The sequence below is a fragment of the Oncorhynchus mykiss genome, chromosome 4, assembly GCF_013265735.2.
Source record: "Oncorhynchus mykiss isolate Arlee chromosome 4, USDA_OmykA_1.1, whole genome shotgun sequence".
Lineage (NCBI taxonomy): Eukaryota > Metazoa > Chordata > Actinopteri > Salmoniformes > Salmonidae > Oncorhynchus > Oncorhynchus mykiss.
The window spans coordinates 24,916,945-24,936,667 of NC_048568.1; the positions used below are offsets into that span (position 1 = coordinate 24,916,945).

A 19,723-nucleotide genomic window follows, 5' to 3' on the forward strand; every position below is an offset into this window, starting at 1 on the left:
CCAGCACCTCGCCTAAATGGGTGTGCGTTTCTTTCGCCTCTAGATTAGATGAAGATCAGACCACATTTTATGAGTAATAAATGCATGAATCCAGGTAATATATTATTAATATATAATATATTATATATATATATGCATACAGTACCAGTCAAAAGCTTGGACACACCTACTCATTCAAAGGTTTTTCTTTATTTTTACTATTTTCTACATTTGTAGAATAATAGTGAAGACATCAAAACTATGAAATAACACCAATCATGTGAATCATGTAGTAACCAAAAAAGTGTTTTACATTTTATAATCTTCAAAGTCGCTGGTTGAGAGAATGCCAAGAGTGTGCAAAACTGTCATCAAGGCAAAGGGAAGCTACTTTGAAAAATCTCAAATCTAAAGTATATGAGTAGGTGTGTGCAAACTTTTGACTGGTACTGTATGTATATATATATTTAACTAAAATATAAATGCAAGAATTTCAATGATTTTACAGAGTTACAATTCAAATAAGGAAATCAGTCAATTTAAATAAATTCATTAGGCCCTAATCTATGGATTTCACATGATTGACTGGGGCAAAGGTTCACCTTCCAAAAGGACAATGACCCTAAGCAGACTGCAAAGACAACGCATGAGTGGCTTTAGGACAAGTCTCTGAATGTCCTTGAGTGGCCCAGCCAGAGCCCGGACTTGAACCCGGTCGAACATCTCTGGAGGGACCTGAAAATAGCTGTGCAGCGACACTCCCCATCCAACCTGACAGAGCTTGAGAAGCTCTGCAGAGAAGAATGGGAGAAACTCCCCAAATACAGGTGTACCAAGCGTGTAGCGTCATACCCAAAGGAGCTTCAGCAAAGTACTGAGTAAAGGGTCTGAATACATAAGTAAATGTGATATTTCAGTTTTAATTTTTAATAGATTTGCTAAAATGTCTAAACCAGTTTTTTCTTTGTCACTATGGGGAATTGTGATGTCATTATGGGGTATTGTGATGTCATTATGGGGTATTGTGTGTAGATTGATGAGGGGGAAAAAACAATTTAATCAATTTTAGAATAAGGCTGTAAAAAAAATGTGGGAAAAGTCAAGGGGTCTGAATACTTTCCGAATGCACCGTACATGTGTATATGTACATTTGTGAGTCATATTAAATCTCCTGCACTGTATTAGCATGGGAAATATTGTATGGCAAAGCAAATAAATAATCTGCCCTACAGAGGTAGCTTGTGGTCTTCACTGGTGTAGATTAGTGTGTGCACTTATTACTATAAAATGATTAATGGGGCACCAGTCCAGTATTGCACAAAATGGTATTGTAAGTCCTGACTCATATAACTATATAAGACTGCAATTAGAATAATAGTAATACATTGATTAATATGAAGGTAGGAATTCTTTGAGAATTGGAGTTATTTCCTTAGAATAACAAGACAAACAAGTTCTTTATACAATCAACATTTAATAACACTGATCAAAATATTTGAAAGAGTATGAAATGGGATGAAAGACAACAAGTGAAGACCTGGAGATCCAGAACATTAAAAGATGTTATGCTCAATCTGTGATTGGATACTGTTGTGGCTGCTTGATTGTTCAGGCCGCATGGAGGAGAACAAGGGAAGAAGGTGGCTGTGTCCCCTTTCTGGTTGAGTTGGGTGGTTCCTTCAGGTTGCTCCTTTGGTCCTGAGTTGGTGTTCTAATGCTTGTTCTTCTCTGTTGGCTCCTTGCTTGAGTTGCAGAGGCTTTGCTCTAATTGTGTTCTCTTTCCTTGAAGAAGGTCATCTTAAATATACCGTTCATGCTACACTAGCTCTCTAATGGCGAAGTCTCCTTCTGAGACAGTTTAGTGCATGGGCTCGTCGTCCTAATTTATGTACTGGATTACATGTACTGTTCCCTAAAAGGTACTTCCCCTAACTTATCAGTTCACCAGTTATTGCCTTAAAATTATTATTTTTAAATGTTTTTATTTAACCTTTATTTAACTAGGCATGTCAGTTAAGAACAAATTGTTATTTACAATGACGGCCTACCGGGGAAATATTGGGTTAACTGCCTTGTTCAGGGGCAGAACGACAGATTTATTATACCGTGTCATCTCGGGGATTCAATCCAACAACCTTTCGGTTACTGGCCCAACGCTTTAACCACTAGACTACCTGCCGCAAAGGTCCATGCCCTGTGGTTGACCTACTGAAGATGGGAGGTTCTCCTTCCTCCTTGACAGAGGTCCAATTTGAGAGGTCCAATTTGAGAGGTCCATCTTGAGAGGTCCATCTTGAGAGGTCCAGTTTGAGAGGTCCAGTTTGAGAGGTCCAGTTTGAGAGGTCCAGTTTGAGAGGTCCCGATGGATAAGAGGCTAAGAGCTAAGAGGGAAGCAGTACTTCCTGCTAGGTCAGATGGTATCACCCCTTGGTGTCGAGAGCCATTTTTACGACCCAATGTCTTGGAGGTAGAGAACATTTTTTTTAGGGAGAAAAGCTAAGTTGGTTATTGTCAATAATGTTCAGATACGACACATCGCTACACTGGCCTGCTGGGATAATCTAGAGCTGTGAAAAACTATGCATCCTTTATCTTCTGTAATCATCTGGTTTGTGATGAGGAGGAAGTAGCCAAGCCAAACAGGAAATGCCAGGGGAAGTGGTCATTATGCAGAGGATTATAAACGCTGTAATTATGCTGCCTGTATCCGAGGCATCCTGGAGCCAAGGAGAAGCAGAGTAGCAGAGTCCCCTCTGTCATTCTATTCACACTGATGGAATTAGAATTTCTAATCATTTAATATGAATTAGAATGTAGTAATTTACTGCTCTGCTATAGCTTGGCCACAAGCTCTCATAAACAGCACTTCAGAGTAGCTTATTAGTTACATAAAATGCAGAGTTTCCTGGGTTTTATGCAGTATTCTATCCCAGAGTCCCGTTTTAATGATGTTTACTCAGAGATGTCATTTAATTAAGCAATAAGACACGAGTCAGTGCTGTATCATGAATAAAGTCACAGGCAAATGGCGTCGTTCGGCCCGATGCGATAGCGGAGGGCCAATACTGTCTCTTGTACCTTATTGATGTCTAAAGACAGTACTAAACTAAACGCGAGGCTTATATTAACTCCCGCTGTATTAAACTAAACGCTAGGCTTATATTAACTCCCGCTGTATTAAACTAAACGCTAGGCTTATATTAACTCCCGCTGTATTAAACTAAATGCTAGGCTTATATTAACTCCCGCTGTATTAAACTAAATGCTAGGCTTAAATTAACCCCCGCTGTATTAAACTAAACGCTAGGCTTATATTAACCCCCGCTGTATTAAACTAAATGCTAGGCTTATATTAACCCCCGCTGTACTAAACTAAACGCTAGGCTTATATTAACCCCCACTGTATTAAACTAAACGCTAGGCTTAAATTAACCCCCGCTGTATTAAACTAAATGCTAGGCTTATATTAACTCCCGCTGTATTAAACTAAATGCTAGGCTTAAATTAACCCCCGCTGTATTAAACTAAACGCTAGGCTTATATTAACCCCCGCTGTATTAAACTAAATGCTAGGCTTATATTAACTCCCGCTGTATTAAACTAAACGCTAGGCTTATATTAACCCCCGCTGTATTAAACTAAATGCTAGGCTTATATTAACTCCCGCTGTATTAAACTAAATGCTAGGCTTAAATTAACCCCCGCTGTATTAAACTAAATGCTAGGCTTATATTAACCCCCGCTGTATTAAACTAAATGCTAGGCTTAAATTAACCCCCGCTGTATTAAACTAAATGCTAGGCTTATATTAACCCCCGCTGTATTAAACTAAATGCTAGGCTTATATTAACCCCCGCTGTATTAAACTAAATGCTAGGCTTAAATTAACCCCCGCTGTATTAAACTAAATGCTAGGCTTATATTAACCCCCACTGTACTAAACTAAATGCTAGGCTTATATTAACCCCCGCTGTATTAAACTAAATGCTAGGCTTATATTAACCCCCGCTGTATTAAACTAAATGCTAGGCTTAAATTAACCCCCGCTGTATTAAACTAAATGCTAGGCTTATATTAACCCCCGCTGTATTAAACTAAATGCTAGGCTTATATTAACCCCCGCTGTATTAAACTAAATGCTAGGCTTATATTAACCCCCGCTGTATTAAACTAAATGCTAGGCTTATATTAACCCCCACTGTACTAAACTAAATGCTAGGCTTATATTAACCCCCGCTGTATTAAACTAAATGCTAGGCTTATATTAACCCCCACTATACCAAACTAAATGCTTGGCTAGAAGCAATGGGAAATAATGTGTGAGTTGAGATAAATAAAACAGATGATTCGGAGAGCAACGTGAAAATGATATTCTTATGGAGGTGCAGTGATCATTTTCAGATGGAACTGTTAGCAGGCATAGGTGTGTTTGTGACAGCTAATACAGCACGGCTTGGAACGCTGCTCGTCCATCCAGCATCCGTGATCCAAACAACCAGTTTTATAATGATGTTTACGGAGAAATGTCAAGCGCTGCATCTATTTATCCTCAAACTGGATTCATCTCCAGGCTCACTGTACTCTTTACAGTATATCACTCACTCAACTCCCTGCTGAGGACAGGCTGTGGAGCTGCTCTGACTTCCTGTCTGAGCTCTTTACCCAAAGCTCTTCTAAGCTCCATCTTTGCACTAGGTATTCCACAACAATTAACTTCCAATAAGCATTCTACCCATTGGTAGAATGGACTCGGAACCATTGGTGGCAACATGAAAAACCCTAAATCTCAAACCGGCTTTGAGAATGAATGCAGAATTCTATATGGCACTACCAAGCGGAGCTCTCAGGATGTAGCTTTCGACCAGTCAACCTTAACTCCTTGTTAAAAAAAGAGGGACTTTGATCTCTGTGTGGTTCTTCAAATCAGAGAGATTCTATAACCCTGAGCTTGGTGCCAAACCATCGCTTTCACATTTTGGGACATGAATGTCTGTGTGATCTTCAAGCCTTAACACATGTGTACATGCGTCACATCTCTGTCCTTGCAAAGGTTACCACAGATAACCTTAAACTTGGGAGTTTCTGAGGATAAATGAGGACGGACAACAGAGGGAGAAAGAAGGGATGATCGAGGAAGCTTAGCACCTGCCAACTCTGTGGGTTGTCTTCATTATGACAGGCCTAAGCTGCCGGTCCAGCAGTGGTAGTAGACAGCTAGTGTAATCTATTTTTTTGATTGAGCCTGTCTGCTGTGTTTGTCATTCTGCTGCTTTGCACTGAATACATAGTGGAAAGACTCCACGGGTTGCCAGATCACAGTCAACTCCTTGTGTTTCATCTTTGGGGCTAAGGCTGGCTTCTCTTTGATGTTCCTCCTACAGACTTAGTTGAATGGCAACCATTATTGTGTTTACTCTGACTGCTGTTGGCACTGATAGAAAGTCATTAACACACTTCCAGATGTGTGTCTGTGTGTGTGTCCGTGCGTGCATGCACGTATGTGCATGGGTGTGTGTGTACAAGCTTATGCCACAACCGCGGCTAAATCCTCAAGCTGGTCGAACAAGAGGAGATATGAATTCATTTCTGACGGCTTGGTGTCCAAATCCTCACTGGGACACAATAATATCCATCCGGCCATGATTGAATCGGCCCCTGTCTCAAATAGCACAGCTGAAACAGAAACCCCGAGCTGAGCGCTCTAGTCATATTTGCAATGCAAGGAAGGTATGAAAGTGTGTGCCATTTCAGAGCATGATGAGGGATGAACACCTGCTGATGGCTTCTGTAGTTCGTCTCCCCTGTGTTCTACTGTCAGCACTTCACTTCACTGGATAGCCTGTCTTCTCTCTCTCTCTCTCTCTCTCTCTCTCTCTCTCTCTCTCTCTCTCTCTCTCTCTCTCTCTCTCTCTCTCTCTCTCTCTCTCTCTCTCTCTCTCTCTCTCTCTCTCTCTCTCTCTCTCTCTCTCTCTCTCTCTCTCTCTCTCTCTCTCTCTCTCTCTCTCTCTGTGGAGACAGTCTCGCTATGACAACCTAATCACAGAGATACTGGCATTCAGAATAGACGTCACAACACAGCAATTCCCAACAATTCCCTTGATATCAGTGTGGGTACAGGAAGGAATATTTCGCCGAAGCGGAGAATCATTCAAATATAAATTAGTTCCCTGATCAGGTGAAGAAGGGCAGCAGACAGGCAAAAACCCCACACCTACTTATCAATTCTGTCTTCTGGAGTCATCAACACTGCTCTGCTTGATCAGATTCAAGTAAATTTGTTTGTGTGTTTTTATTTCAAACATGGTTCTTGTTGATTTGGCTGTGTTGTCTGTGCTCTCTGCACCTTGCGGCGTTTCTCAGAAGCTGAAATGTAAACAGGATGGAGACAAGACATCAACATGTCCCCCTCGTAGCCCCAGGGGACCTGGCTGTGTGTGCTACGTACCGTACTGAGAGGAGGCCTGCAGAGATGAGGGGTGTGTCCTTGTGGATCACCCTGAAGGCCTCCTAGACGATTTGTATGCTTTGGGAATCACAATCAGATCCGCGTTTTGGATTTGTATACATGTGCTTCTATTATTGAGACGATAAGAAAACCAGTCGACAAGACAGAGCAAATTATCTGTCTGTCTCTCTCTGTGTGTGTGTGTGTGTGTGTACGTGTGTGTGTGTGTGTGTGTGTGTACGTGTGTGTGTACGTGTGTGTGTGTACGTGTTAGGGCTGGGCGATATGGCCTAAATATCATATGGTATTTTAAAATTTATGGCAGTATTTGTTTTTATTTATTTCATGTTTTTGATTAATAAAAGCTCTACATTTGCTTTATGAGTTGTGCGTGACCTTGGGGTGGCAACACATATTTTTACAATTATTTCAATGGGTCTTTCTCCATTCTGATTTAGATCAAAACACTTGGGTGAACTTTTGGAATCATGGAAATATATTGTTTATTAGTGATGTTCCGTGTTTCCTATGGGACCCTATAATCTTTGGCTACATTAAATCTTTGCCTATTCCTCTTTGATTTAGAAGATACTGTTGCACAAACAACATGCTGATTTAGGCCTCCACCAGCACTGGTATCAGGCTGTATTAGCCAGCTACGTTTGCTCTGACTCAGTACTTTTATTAGCTAGTTAGCTAGCGATTAGCATTAGTGGCTAACACGATTTAGCTTAACTTGCTAAGAAAATACAAACTAGCTGTTTGCTGATGTAAGAAACAAAAACTAATATTGTAATTATAGAATGATTGTGAATTGAAATTGAGAACAACATCGTTGTCATCAACATGTGCTGCATTGACCATGCAGACTGAACGAAAGTGTCTCGTGGTCAAGCAACAACAAATGCGCTCCTTGAGTGAAGGGCTGGGACTAGGTCTGTGTGGAAGCGGCGTGGAGAGAGAGAGCAGAGAGGGACGACTCAGGTAGCGGAGTAAACTATACAAATGGACGTTACACACTGCGAATCACATTTAACAAACCAAACATTCAAATACCTTTATAGGAGGTAAAGTAAAAACCCAAACTGAGCCGTGCATCAATACCGGTATATAGTACAATATGGTAACCGCCCTGTGTGTGTGTGTGTGTGTGTGTGTGTGTGTGCGTGTGTGTGTTACAAAAGCCTTATCGTTATCCCCTGTTGTCTTCCAGCCACCAGACTCAGACAACCTGCTGGGACCATCCAAAGATGACAGAGCTCTACCAGTCTCTTGGTATGAAACAGACAGACACCAGTCATATAATCACAGAACATTCACTTTCACTCAAATTTAACACCACGCTGTAACTGCAAAGCTTTCTCTCATGTGCTCTTTCACACAGTGTCTTGCTGTCTTGCTTACACACACACACACACACACACACACACACTGACTGTAACATCCATATTTATGTATGGGTCACCGTTGCGGTGGTCAGTGTGACTGTTCTTTAATGATCAGATGGATCAGTAATAAGCTGTGGAACAGTTCCTAAAGGCCAACGCTCAACAGATAGGACTCAGCTCCTCTGAGAGAGGTCTCACATAACCCAATTATCAGCCATTTCCAGCCCTCCCTGTGACTATATAGAAATTACACTACGGCACGTCTTTTCAACAGGTTTCCAGTTTGACATCATAATTTCATGTCAGACCACTGTTATCCTTTCTGTATGATTGATTCCATCCCTCTTTCCTCTCTCTCTTTCTTTCTATCTTTCTCTCTCACCTTTTAGCTGACCTGAACAACGTGAGATTTTCCGCTTACAGAACAGCCATGAAGATCCGTAGGCTACAGAAAGCATTGTGCTGTAAGTGTCCCCCCCCCCCCCCCCACACACACACACACACACACACACACACAAACACATGCATGTATGCGATTGAGTTTGTGTGTACCTGTATGTGTAACATCCTTTTGTTTAGTTGAGATTCCATCTGTGCCGCTGTGTGTTTCATGCCAAAAGGGAATAAATTGTCTTCCACAATAACCAGCTGGCCATAGCTATCTTTGTGTTAGTTATTCCCTGTTGGCTGCTGACGGTGTGTGGATAGAAATGGTGACCTCTTCCTCTGGGTATTGCTGTACCTTGCTGCTGGGACTGAGCCAGGCTCTCTGTCATTATTACCCAGGGGTTATTTAAGCAATAACTCTGGGGGGGGGGTGTGGTATATGGCCAATATACCATGGCTAAGTTACTACGCACGGCGTAACGAGGAGTGCCCGGATACAACCCTTAGTCGTGGTATATTGGCTGTATACCATAAACCCCCGCGGTGCCTTATTCCTATTATAAACTGGTTACCAATGTAATTGGAACAGTAAAAACAAATGTTTTGTCATACCTGTGGTATACCACGGCCGTCAGCCAATCAGCATTCAGGGATTGAACCACCCAGTTTATGCTGTTATTTAGAGAGCTCCAAACTTTACTGCTTCACTTTCTTCTTTCTCTGTCTGCTTTCTGTCGTACTTCTGGGGTAGAGGGTGGAGTGGGTTTGTCGTGCTGAGAGTAGGGAGTGTGCGTGTGTGGTTTTATGCGTTAGTGTGGGTGTTAATGAGTTTAGATGATTCAGGCGTTTTGGGTTTGTCATATTATATTGCATTATCTTGTGATGATGAGACGAGAGCTCCTAGTACGTCTGAGTGATTTGGACTGAGGGCGTTCAGATTCAATTTCACCCATTAGATTACAAGTCAAAGCCTGAAGTCCAAAGCACAGACACAGATCTGTATTTATTAGTTATTACTCTGGCTTAATGCCCTGGAACAGAGTGAGGGAGGGAGGAAGGAGAGTGAGAGAGAGGGAGGAGAGAGAAAGAGGAAACAAGTCTGTATATTTTCCTCAAACTCCTTCCCGTTCGTGTTTTGTTTTTCCTTCTTGATCCCCCACTGTCAGATGTATGTCTGTGTGTATCTCCTACACACTCGCACAGCAGGATTCCCCTTAAACGGCTAATTAGGTTAACTCTGAGTTGTGTCTCCAGTATCTGTAACATAAATGGGTTGGCCTGCTGCCCTGGTGTCACACCCCCGTCTACTCTACAGACACCTCATATCCTGTCTGTGGCCATGTTGTCATTACAACCATCTGTAATTTGCTGTGGCAATTTCCACTGCTCTTCATCATTTTAGAATGTTCTTTGTTGCCATTGAGTGGTCTCAGTAAACAACTTTGAAAAGTCTAACAGTCTCTTTCCACTCCCTCCCTCCCTCCCTCCCAACCTCCAGTGGATCTGTTGGATCTGAATGTGGCCCAGAGCACCTTCGAGCAGCACAAGCTTACCCAGAATGCCCAGCTGCTGACAGTGCCAGAAGTGATTAACTGTCTGACGTCCATCTATGATGGGCTGGAGCAGCAGCACAAGGACCTGGTCAATGTTCCGTTGTGTGTCGATATGTGTCTCAACTGGCTGCTCAATGTATACGACACGTACGTGGACACACACACACACACACACACCTTGTAGAAGTCATTTTCTCTCCTAAAAAAAATGTCCACTGTGTGTGTGTTCCCTCTATAGTGGACGCAGTGGGAAGATCCGTGTCCTGTCCATGAAGATAGGATTGCTCTCGCTCTCCAAGGGCCATCTGGAGGAGAAATACAAATGCAAGTACCAACCATCCCACAAAAATCCTTTCACACACATAGCATTCACAGAAACACTCAAACACACACACACACACACACACACACACACACACACACACACACACACACACTGAAGTGAAAAAATAATAAAACTTGATCAAGCTCTGATAGACTTAAATCACACTTTGACACACACCCACACACTCTGAGGTGAATTGAGAACAGCCCCAGTGGGAGCGTTGTAGCGTAGTCCGTGCCAGCGTATCCCATAATGCCCTCTGCCAGGCTGTAATCCCAGCTCAGTTACCCAGGGTACCGATCGGACCGTGTCAGAGGACGCCAGTGAATGGACCATCTAATTGGATGAGAGACCTCCCACTTGTTTTGTATTTGATTTATTTATTTATTTAGTTTCATTGCAGGGGGATTAGGGATGTGTCTAGGGCTGCTGGGGGAGTATGCTTTGTCCTTTCAGATAACGTGCATTCTGTCCTCAATTTGCTCTCTTGCTTTTGTGTCCTCGTTTTCTCCTCCTCGATCTCTCTATCTCTCTCTGTTCTCCCCTTCTATCTCTTCCCTCTCTTCCTTTCCTCTCTCTTTCTCTGTCCTCTCCCTCCATAGTTTCCTTCTCTACCCCTCCTGTGACGTGGAGTCTGTCCCTGAGCCTATTCGTTCCACTGGCAATTTCTATTAGTCTCAAAAAGAGATCAAGCACGGTTGGGCGAGTCCCTCTCGTTTAGAGTCACATTGGTGTCAGGCCCAGACACCCATCCACAGCAACTCACTAAATCACAAGTAGCACAGTCCACCACCGCAACATAGAACCCAACTACATAGCGATTTGGCTCTCAATTCGATACCTTGTGTATTATGCATATCACTTATAATTGTAGGGCAGGACGTTTGAGTCGGAGAAGAAATGTTAAGAAAGTCTGGGGCTCGTGATTTTGGAGTTTCATGACAACGATGTCCTAGTAGTGGCTATGAAGGCTTATGAAGCTGATACGCATTGCTGCTCATGGTTGAAGAAGTATGGCCGGCTTATACTCTAGGGATGTGCACTATCGAAGAACTGCCATCGCTACTCAAGGAGACATGAAGACCTGGTCAAAATCACACACACACACACACACACACACACACACACACACACACACACACACAGGATAGAGTAGAGTATCGAAGAACAGCCCTAGTTACTTAACTTAATGCAAGCTGACATCAAGGCTGGTTTGTGCACATGCAGACACTCGCATGCACACCCACGCACATGCACGGTATTATAGAATCGCCATTACCACTCTACTTAAGGAGAGCTGACATCAAGGCAGGGTTTCACACAGAGATCAAAGTCAACACCAGGCAGATAGGCGAGCCACATCCCTCCATCCTTTTATTGCCCCCCCGCTCTCTATCGCCTTTCTCACTCTCCACTGTATTTCTCTCGCTCTCTCGGTCTTCCTTCTTTCTCTCTCTCAATCGTTCTTCCTGTCTATACTGCATCCCTGTCTTTTCTCACTCTCTATATCTCTCTCTCATCTCTCTCTCCCGCCAACTCTCTCTATATCTCTCATCTCTCTCTCTCTCCCACCAACTCTCTCTCTCTCTCGCTCTCTCATCTCTCTCACTCTCTCTATATCTCTCTCTCTCCCACCAGCTATCTCTATATATCTCTCTCTCTCGCTCTCATCTCTCTCTCTCTCCCGCCAACTATCTTTATATATCTCTCTCTCGCTCTCTCTCTCTCTCCCGCCAACTCTCTCTCTCTCGCTCTCTCATCTCTCTCTCTATATATATCTCTCTCTCTCCCGCCAGCTCTCTATCTCTCTCTCGCTCTCTCATCTCTCTCTCTCCCGCCAACTCTCTCTATATCTCTCTCTCGCTCTCTCTCATCTCTCTCTCTGTCCCGCCAACTCTCTCTATATCTCTCTCCTGCCAACTCTCTCTATATCTCTCTCTCTCATCTCTCTCTCCCGCCAACTCTCTCTATATCTCTCTCATCTCTCTCTCTCCCGCCAACTCTCTATATCTCTCTCTCGCTCTCTCTTATCTCTCTCTCTCCCGCCAACTCTCTCATCTCTCTCTCTCTCATCAACTCTCTCTCATCTCTCTCTCTCCCGCCAACTCTCTCATCTCTCTCTCTCCCGCCAACTCTCTATCTCTCAAATCCATTCAATTCAAAGGGGTGTATTGGCATGGGAAACATATGTTTACATTGCCAACGCAAATGGAATAGGCAATAAACGAAAGGGAAATAAATAAGGGAAACATTAGTCAACATTACACCCACAAAAGTTTTAAAAGAATATAGATATTTCAAATGTTATATTGTTGGCTATGTACAGTGTTGTAACAATGTTCAAGTAGTTAGCTGCAGCCAGCGACTGGAACGAGCTGCAACAAACACTCAAACTGGACAGTTTCATCTCAATCTCTTCATTCAAAGACTCAATCATGGACATTCTTATTGACAGTTGTGGCTGCTTTGTGTGATGTATTGTTGTCTCTACCTTCTTGCCCTTTATGCTGTTGTCTGTGCCCAATAATTATTGTACCATGTTTTGTGCTGCTACCATGTTGTGTTGCTACCAGGCTGTGTTGCTACTACAGTATATTGTCATGTTATGTTCCTACCATGCTGTGTTGCTACTACAGTATGTTGTTGTCATGTTGTGCTGCTACCATGTTGTGTTGCTACTACGGTATATTGTTGTCATGTTGTGTTGCTACTACAGTATGTTGTTGTCATGTTGTGTTGCTACCATGTTGTGTTGCTACTACGGTATATTGTTGTCATGTTGTGTTGCTACTACAGTATGTTGTTGTCATGTTGTGTTGCTACTACAGTATGTTGTTGTCATGTTGTGTTGCTACTACAGTATGTTGTTGTCATGTTGTGCTGCTACCATGTTGTGTTGCTACTACGGTATATTGTTGTCATGTTGTGTTGCTACCATGCTGTGTTGCTACTACAGTATGTAGTTGTCATGTTGTGCTTCTACCATGCTGTGTTGCTACTACAGTATGTTGTTGTCATGTTGTGCTGCTACCATGTTGTGTTGCTACTACGGTATATTGTTGTCATGTTGTGTTGCTACCATGCTGTGTTGCTACTACAGTATGTAGTTGTCATGTTGTGCTTCTACCATGCTGTGTTGCTACTACAGTATGTTGTTGTCATGTTGTGCTGCTACCATGTTGTGTTGCTACTACGGTATATTGTTGTCATGTTGTGTTGCTAACATGCTGTGTTGCTACTACAGTATGTTGTTGTCATGTTGTGTTGCTGCCATGTTGTGTTGCTACTACGGTATATTGTTGTCATGTTGTGCTGCTACCATGCTGTGTTGCTACCAGGCTGTGTTGCTACTACAGTATATTGTCATGTTATGTTCCTACCATGCTGTGTTGCTACTACAGTATGTTGTTGTCATGTTGTGTTGCTGCCATGCTGTGTTGCTACTACAGTATGTTGTTGTCATGTTGTGTTGCTACCATGCTGTGTTGCTACTACAGCATGTAGTTGTCATGTTGTGTTGCTACTACAGTATGTTGTTGTCATGTTGTGTTGCTACTACAGCATGTAGTTGTCATGTTGTGTTGCTGCCATGCTGTGTTGCTACTACAGTATGTTGTTGTCATGTTGTGCTGCTACCATGCTGTGTTGCTACTACAGTATGTTGTTGTCATGTTGTGTTGCTACCATGTTGTGTTGCTACTACAGTATGTAGTTGTCATGTTGTGCTTCTACCATGTTGTGTTGCTACTAGAGTATGTTGTTGTCATGTTGTGCTGCTACCATGTTGTGTTGCAACTACAGTATGTTGTTGTCATGTTGTGCTGCTACCATGTTGTGTTGCTACTACAGTATATTGTTGTCATGTTGTGCTGCTACCATGTTGTGTTGCATCTACAGTATGTTGTTGTCATGTTGTGTTGCTACCATGCTGTGTTGCTACTAGAGTATGTTGTTGTCATGTTGTGTTGCTACCATGTTGTGTTGCTACTACAGTATGTAGTTGTCATGTTGTGCTTCTACCATGTTGTGTTGCTACTAGAGTATGTTGTTGTCATGTTGTGCTGCTACCATGTTGTGTTGCTACTACAGTATATTGTTGTCATGTTGTGCTGCTACCATGTTGTGTTGCTACTACAGTATATTGTTGTCATGTTGTGTTGCTACCATGCTGTGTTGCTACTAGAGTATGTAGTTGTCATGTTGTGTTGCTACCATGCTGTGTTGCTACTAGAGTATGTTGTTGTCATGTTGTGCTGCTACCATGTTGTGTTGCTACTACAGTATATTGTTGTCATGTTGTGCTGCTACCATGCTGTGTTGCTACTACAGTATATTGTTGTCATGTTGTGTTGCTACCATGTTGTGTTGCATCTACAGTATGTTGTTGTCATGTTGTGTTGCTACCATGTTGTGTTGCTACTACAGTATGTAGTTGTCATGTTGTGCTTCTACCATGTTGTGTTGCTACTAGAGTATGTTGTTGTCATGTTGTGCTGCTACCATGTTGTGTTGCTACTACAGTATATTGTTGTCATGTTGTGCTGCTACCATGCTGTGTTGCTACTACAGTATGTTGTTGTCATGTTGTGTTGCTGCCATGTTGTGTTGCTACTACAGTATATTGTTGTCATGTTATGTTCCTACCATGTTGTGTTGCAACTACAGTATGTTGTTGTCATGTTGTGTTGCTGCCATGTTGTGTTGCTACTACAGTATGTTGTTGTCATGTTGTGTTGCTACCATGTTGTGTTGCTACTACAGTATGTAGTTGTCATGTTGTGCTTCTACCATGTTGTGTTGCTACTAGAGTATGTTGTTGTCATGTTGTGCTGCTACCATGTTGTGTTGCTACTACAGTATATTGTTGTCATGTTGTGCTGCTACCATGCTGTGTTGCTACTAGAGTATGTAGTTGTCATGTTGTGTTGCTGCCATGCTATGTTGTTGTCTTAGGTCTCTCTTTATGTCGTGTTGTGGTGTCTCTCTTTATGTCGTGTTGTGGTGTCTCTCTTTATGTCGTGTTGTGGTGTCTCTCTTTATGTCGTGTTGTGGTGTCTCTCTTTATGTCGTGTTGTGGTGTCTCTCTTTATGTCGTGTTGTAGTGTCTCTCTTTATGTCGTGTTGTGGTGTCTCTCTTTATGTCGTGTTGTGGTGTCTCTCTTTATGTCGTGTTGTGGTGTCTCTCTTTATGTCGTGTTGTGGTGTCTCTCTTTATGTCGTGTTGTGGTGTCTCTCTTTATGTCGTGTTGTGGTGTCTCTTGTCATGATGTGGGTTTTGTCCTGTATATTTGTGTTTTTTATCCCAGCCCCCGTTCCGCAGGAGGCCTTTTGGTAGGCCGTCATTGCAAGTAACAATTTGTTCTTAACTGACTTGCCTAGTTAAATAAAGTTTATATAAAAATAAATACAAAGTTAGTATGAAAGGGAAAATAAATGAACAGGTTGTTTTTACAGTGTTGTAGAATTTGTATTCTGTATTTTTTTTGTGGTTAGATCAGCTTTAATATTGCAGATTGTGGCTTCTATCAATGTAATTATCTGCATCCTTTCCAATCTCCCTATATTTTTTTGTAAATGTATATATAATATACCAATATTTTACTTTATTATTTTCTCCTAACCTTACCACCCCTCCCCTAATTGAATTACACAGTGTTTATTTCTTCTCCACTGGTTGCCCTTTTCTCATGGCAACGGGCCACAAATCTTGCTGCTGTGACTGCACACTGCAGTATTTCGCCTAACAGATATGGGAGTTCATCAAAGTTTGTCTCTCTCTCTTTATCCTATCTGGGAGTAACAAGGCAGACAGAGCCCTGACAACAATTAACTGAGCTGTTGCATTCAATTTGGTTTAGTTTTGTTTTACGATTGAAACAATAAATATAGTGTTTGTACGTCTAGACGAGAGGTTTCCCTTCTCAACGATGGGCAGATGCCCTGTCATACCCTCAGAGCAGGGGCTGATGGGGAATTGATTGCTCTCCTGTGATAGTGAGGAGATTTACAGAGACAGGGGAGGGTGGGATGCAGGGAGGGAGGGAGAGAGAGAGGGAGGGTGGGCAGGAGGGATGGAGGGAGGGAGGGGAAGAGAGGGGGAAGGGAGAGAGAGGGATGGGGAGGGAGGGAGGGGAAGAGAGGGGGAGGGAGAGAGGGGAGAGAGAGAGGGAGGGAGGAAGGGAGGGCAGGAGGGAGGAAGAGACTGATGGAGGGAGAGAGAGGGAGGGATGGAGAGAGGGATGGAGGGAGGTAGGGGGAGAGAGGGAGGGCAGTAGGAAGATAGGGAGGGAGGAAGAGATGGAGGGAGGAGGGAGAGAGGGAGGGATGGATAGAGGGAGGGATGGATGGATGGAGGGAGGGATAGAGGGAGGGATGGATGGATGGATGGAGGGAGGGAGGGAGGGAGGGAGGGAGGGGAGAGTGGGATAGAGGGAGGTGCAGAGAGAGGGGAGAGAGAGGGAGGGTGGGACTGTGGATTCATCTCGATTGTATTCTGACAGGGTTGCTCAGCTCACCAGGACTCCTCTACTCTACCTTCTCCTCTCTGAGCTCTAATAGATGAGTACCCACATAGGGCTATTAATACACATGCTGACACACACACTCGCTGACACAACACGCTGACTCACACTCTCACACAACACACTCACTGATAAAGATTGACAGTGGAGGCTTGGATGAGAAACTGTATTTCTGTAGTCTCACACCCCTCACCTCTCTGTGTCTCTCTCTCTCCTCCAGACCTGTTCAGTCAGGTGGCGTCGTCGGGGGATACGTGTGACCAGAGACAGCTGGGTCTGCTGCTCCACGACGCCATCCAGATACCACGGCAACTAGGAGAGGTCGCCGCCTTCGGAGGGAGCAACATTGAACCCAGCGTCCGAAGCTGTTTCCAACACGTATGTATACACAGTATACAGACACACTGCAACACACATCTTGTATTATTGCTGTTGAAAGTGCCAGAACGTTGTCACTATAACCAATATGGCTATCGATGAACGTTTAAATGCAAGGTTGGCTGGTCCCTGTCCTTGGGTTCACATTGTATTTTTCTCTTTTCCCTGAGTCCTGTTTCGTCAGTCATAAATTCAGTGGCGGCATTAAATTAGGAAGCAGTAAATTTCCCTGATTTCACCGCTCAGGCTTCCAAAATAGCATGGTGATGGAGCTCGGCTGACATTGGAAATGTCACAGAGTTTAACAGGAGCCACTAGCAACCTGGAGCTTTCTATCCAGTCCTTCTCCTATCACTTCACCACTCCTCTCCTGTCACCCCTTATCTACCTACAACCTCCTCTTTCCTTTATCTCCCCCCATTTCACACACACACACACACACACACACACACACATTCATTAACACGCACATACATTAACACATACACACACACACACACACACACACACATACATTAACACGCACATACATTAACACATACACATAACACTGACTTGCTTAGTTAAATAAAGGTTCAATATTATTATAATTATTTTATAAATACGCTAACACACACATACACACCATCACCCGCATCAACACCACCATTACAACAAGACTGTCTGATATTCACTGCACAATTCCTAATGCATTACAGCCAGACGGATGATAGTAAGAGTGACTGATGACTCTGGCCTCTCTGCCCAGTAGACTCCCCCCCCCCCCGTGACCTCCCTGTATCAGCCAGAAATTGCAGAGCAGTCAACCACTCCATTTGGTTTAATGGGGCTGTAATGAACGAGGTGGTGGCCCATAAATACGGCCTGTTTTACGGGTCTCAATCTCACTCCTTCTTCCCTTTCACCATCCATCCATCCTCCTCCCTCCAAGGGATCTGTACTGCCGTAACTCTGCCACCTAGACGATGTGAGGGGACAGGAGGGAGAGGGAGACTGGTGGAGAGAGAGGAGGAGACAATAGGGAGGAAGATGGAAGGAAGGATAGGTGTAGGTGTCAGCTCTCTGGCTCGATGCCTTGACTTGACACTCCAGAGCTGGTTCTTCATCAATTCACATTGTTGTTGCGGGTGTAGTGAAATGCTTGTGTTTCTAGCTCCAACAATGCAGTAGCATCTAACAATTCACAACAATACACTCACATCTAAAAGTAAAAGAATGGAATTAAGAAATATATAAATATTAAGACCAGCAATGTCGGAGTGGTATTGACTAAAATCAAGTACAGTATATACATATGAAATGAGTAAAGCAGTAAGTAAACATTATTAAAGTGACTAGTGTTACTGACCAGTGATTCCATGTCTATGTACACAGGGCAGCATCCTCTAAGGTGTAGGGATGAGTAACCGGGTGGTTACTGGCCAGTGATTCCATGTCTATGTACACAGGGCAGCAGCCTCTAAGGTGCAGGGATGAGTAACAGGGCGGTTGCTGGCTAGTGATGGCTATTTAACAGTCTGAGATATAAGTTGTTTTTCAGTCTCTCGGTCCCAGCTTTGATGCAGCTGTACTGACCTTGCCTTCTGGATGATAGCGGGGTGAACAGGCCTTGGCTCGGGTGGTTGTTGTCCTTGATTATCTTTTTGGCCTTCCTGTGACATCGGGTGCTGTAGGAGTCTTGGAGGGCAGGTAGTTTGCCCCCGGGGATGCGTAGGGCAGACCGTTCCACCCTCTGGAGAGCCCTGAGGTTGCGGGTGGTGCAGTTGCCGTACCAGGCGGTGATTCAGCCCGACAGGATGCTCTCAAATGTGCATCTGTTAAAGTTTGTGAGGGTTTTAGGGGCCAAGCTGAATTTCTTCAGCCTCCTGAGGTTGAAGAGGTGCTGTTGCGCCTTCCTCACCACACTGTCTGTGTGGGTGGACCATTTCAGATCGTCAGTGATGTGTACGCCGAAGAACTTGAAGCTTTCCACCTTCTCTACTGCGGTCCCATCGATGTAGATAGGGGTGTGCTCCCTCTGCTGTTTTGTTGAGGTTATTTTCCTGGACCCGCTCTGCCACGGCCCTCACCTCCTTCCTGTAAGCTGTCTCGTCATTGTTGGTAATCCTGCCTACTACTGTTTTGTCGTCTGCAAACTTAATGATTGAGTTTGAGGCGTGCATGGCCACGCAGTCATGGGTGAACAGGGAATACAGGAATGGGCTGAGCACGCACCCTTGTGGGGCCCAGTGTTGAGGATCAATGAAGTGGCGGTGTTGTTTCCTACATGCTTCTCCATCTGTCTGTGTGTGTGATCTCAGGGTTCTATGATTTCTATCTGACATTTAGCCCTAACAGAGCCAGAGGTCACAGAACGGACACACACACGCAGAAATAGGTTTCCAACGTTCCTCTCTTTGACCGAAGCCATGTTGATTCTTAGGGAATGTTTGCAGTGTGTGTGTGTGTGCGTGCGTGCGTGACCTGTGGACAATTTCTTCCTCGAGTCCCGGATATTCCCTCTCAGAATGTTTACTCATTGACCTTTGTGGGTAGTCGTGGCAACTGAAAGGTCAGGTGTGTGTTCTGTACAGCAGCCGTCTCCAGGTGTAAAGGGATTTAATACCCACTACAGGACTCCTAGAACAGGGCTTCCTAAACCTTAGGGCTAAAAAACTTTGACATGGGCTAGTAGATCGGGACACTGCTGACAAGTTATAAATATCTATAAATATATAGGTATGTAATGACTGACATGACTAGAGGAA

At 43.7% G+C, this 19,723-nt stretch overlaps 1 protein-coding gene across 10 annotated transcripts in view; it reads left to right on the forward strand.

Moving 5' to 3' along the window:
• utrn (utrophin) overlaps positions 1 to 19,723 on the forward strand; it is a 341,113-nt gene that overhangs the window by 268,920 nt on the left and 52,470 nt on the right. For all 10 annotated transcript variants that reach the window (XM_036975991.1, XM_036975995.1, XM_036975989.1 and 7 more), the window contains 5 exons: positions 7,638 to 7,699; positions 8,202 to 8,276; positions 9,698 to 9,899; positions 9,991 to 10,076; positions 16,819 to 16,976. In XM_036975991.1, the coding sequence (XP_036831886.1) occupies positions 7,638 to 7,699; positions 8,202 to 8,276; positions 9,698 to 9,899; positions 9,991 to 10,076; positions 16,819 to 16,976 (583 nt within the window). The remainder of the gene's footprint in view (positions 1 to 7,637; positions 7,700 to 8,201; positions 8,277 to 9,697; positions 9,900 to 9,990; positions 10,077 to 16,818; positions 16,977 to 19,723) is intronic.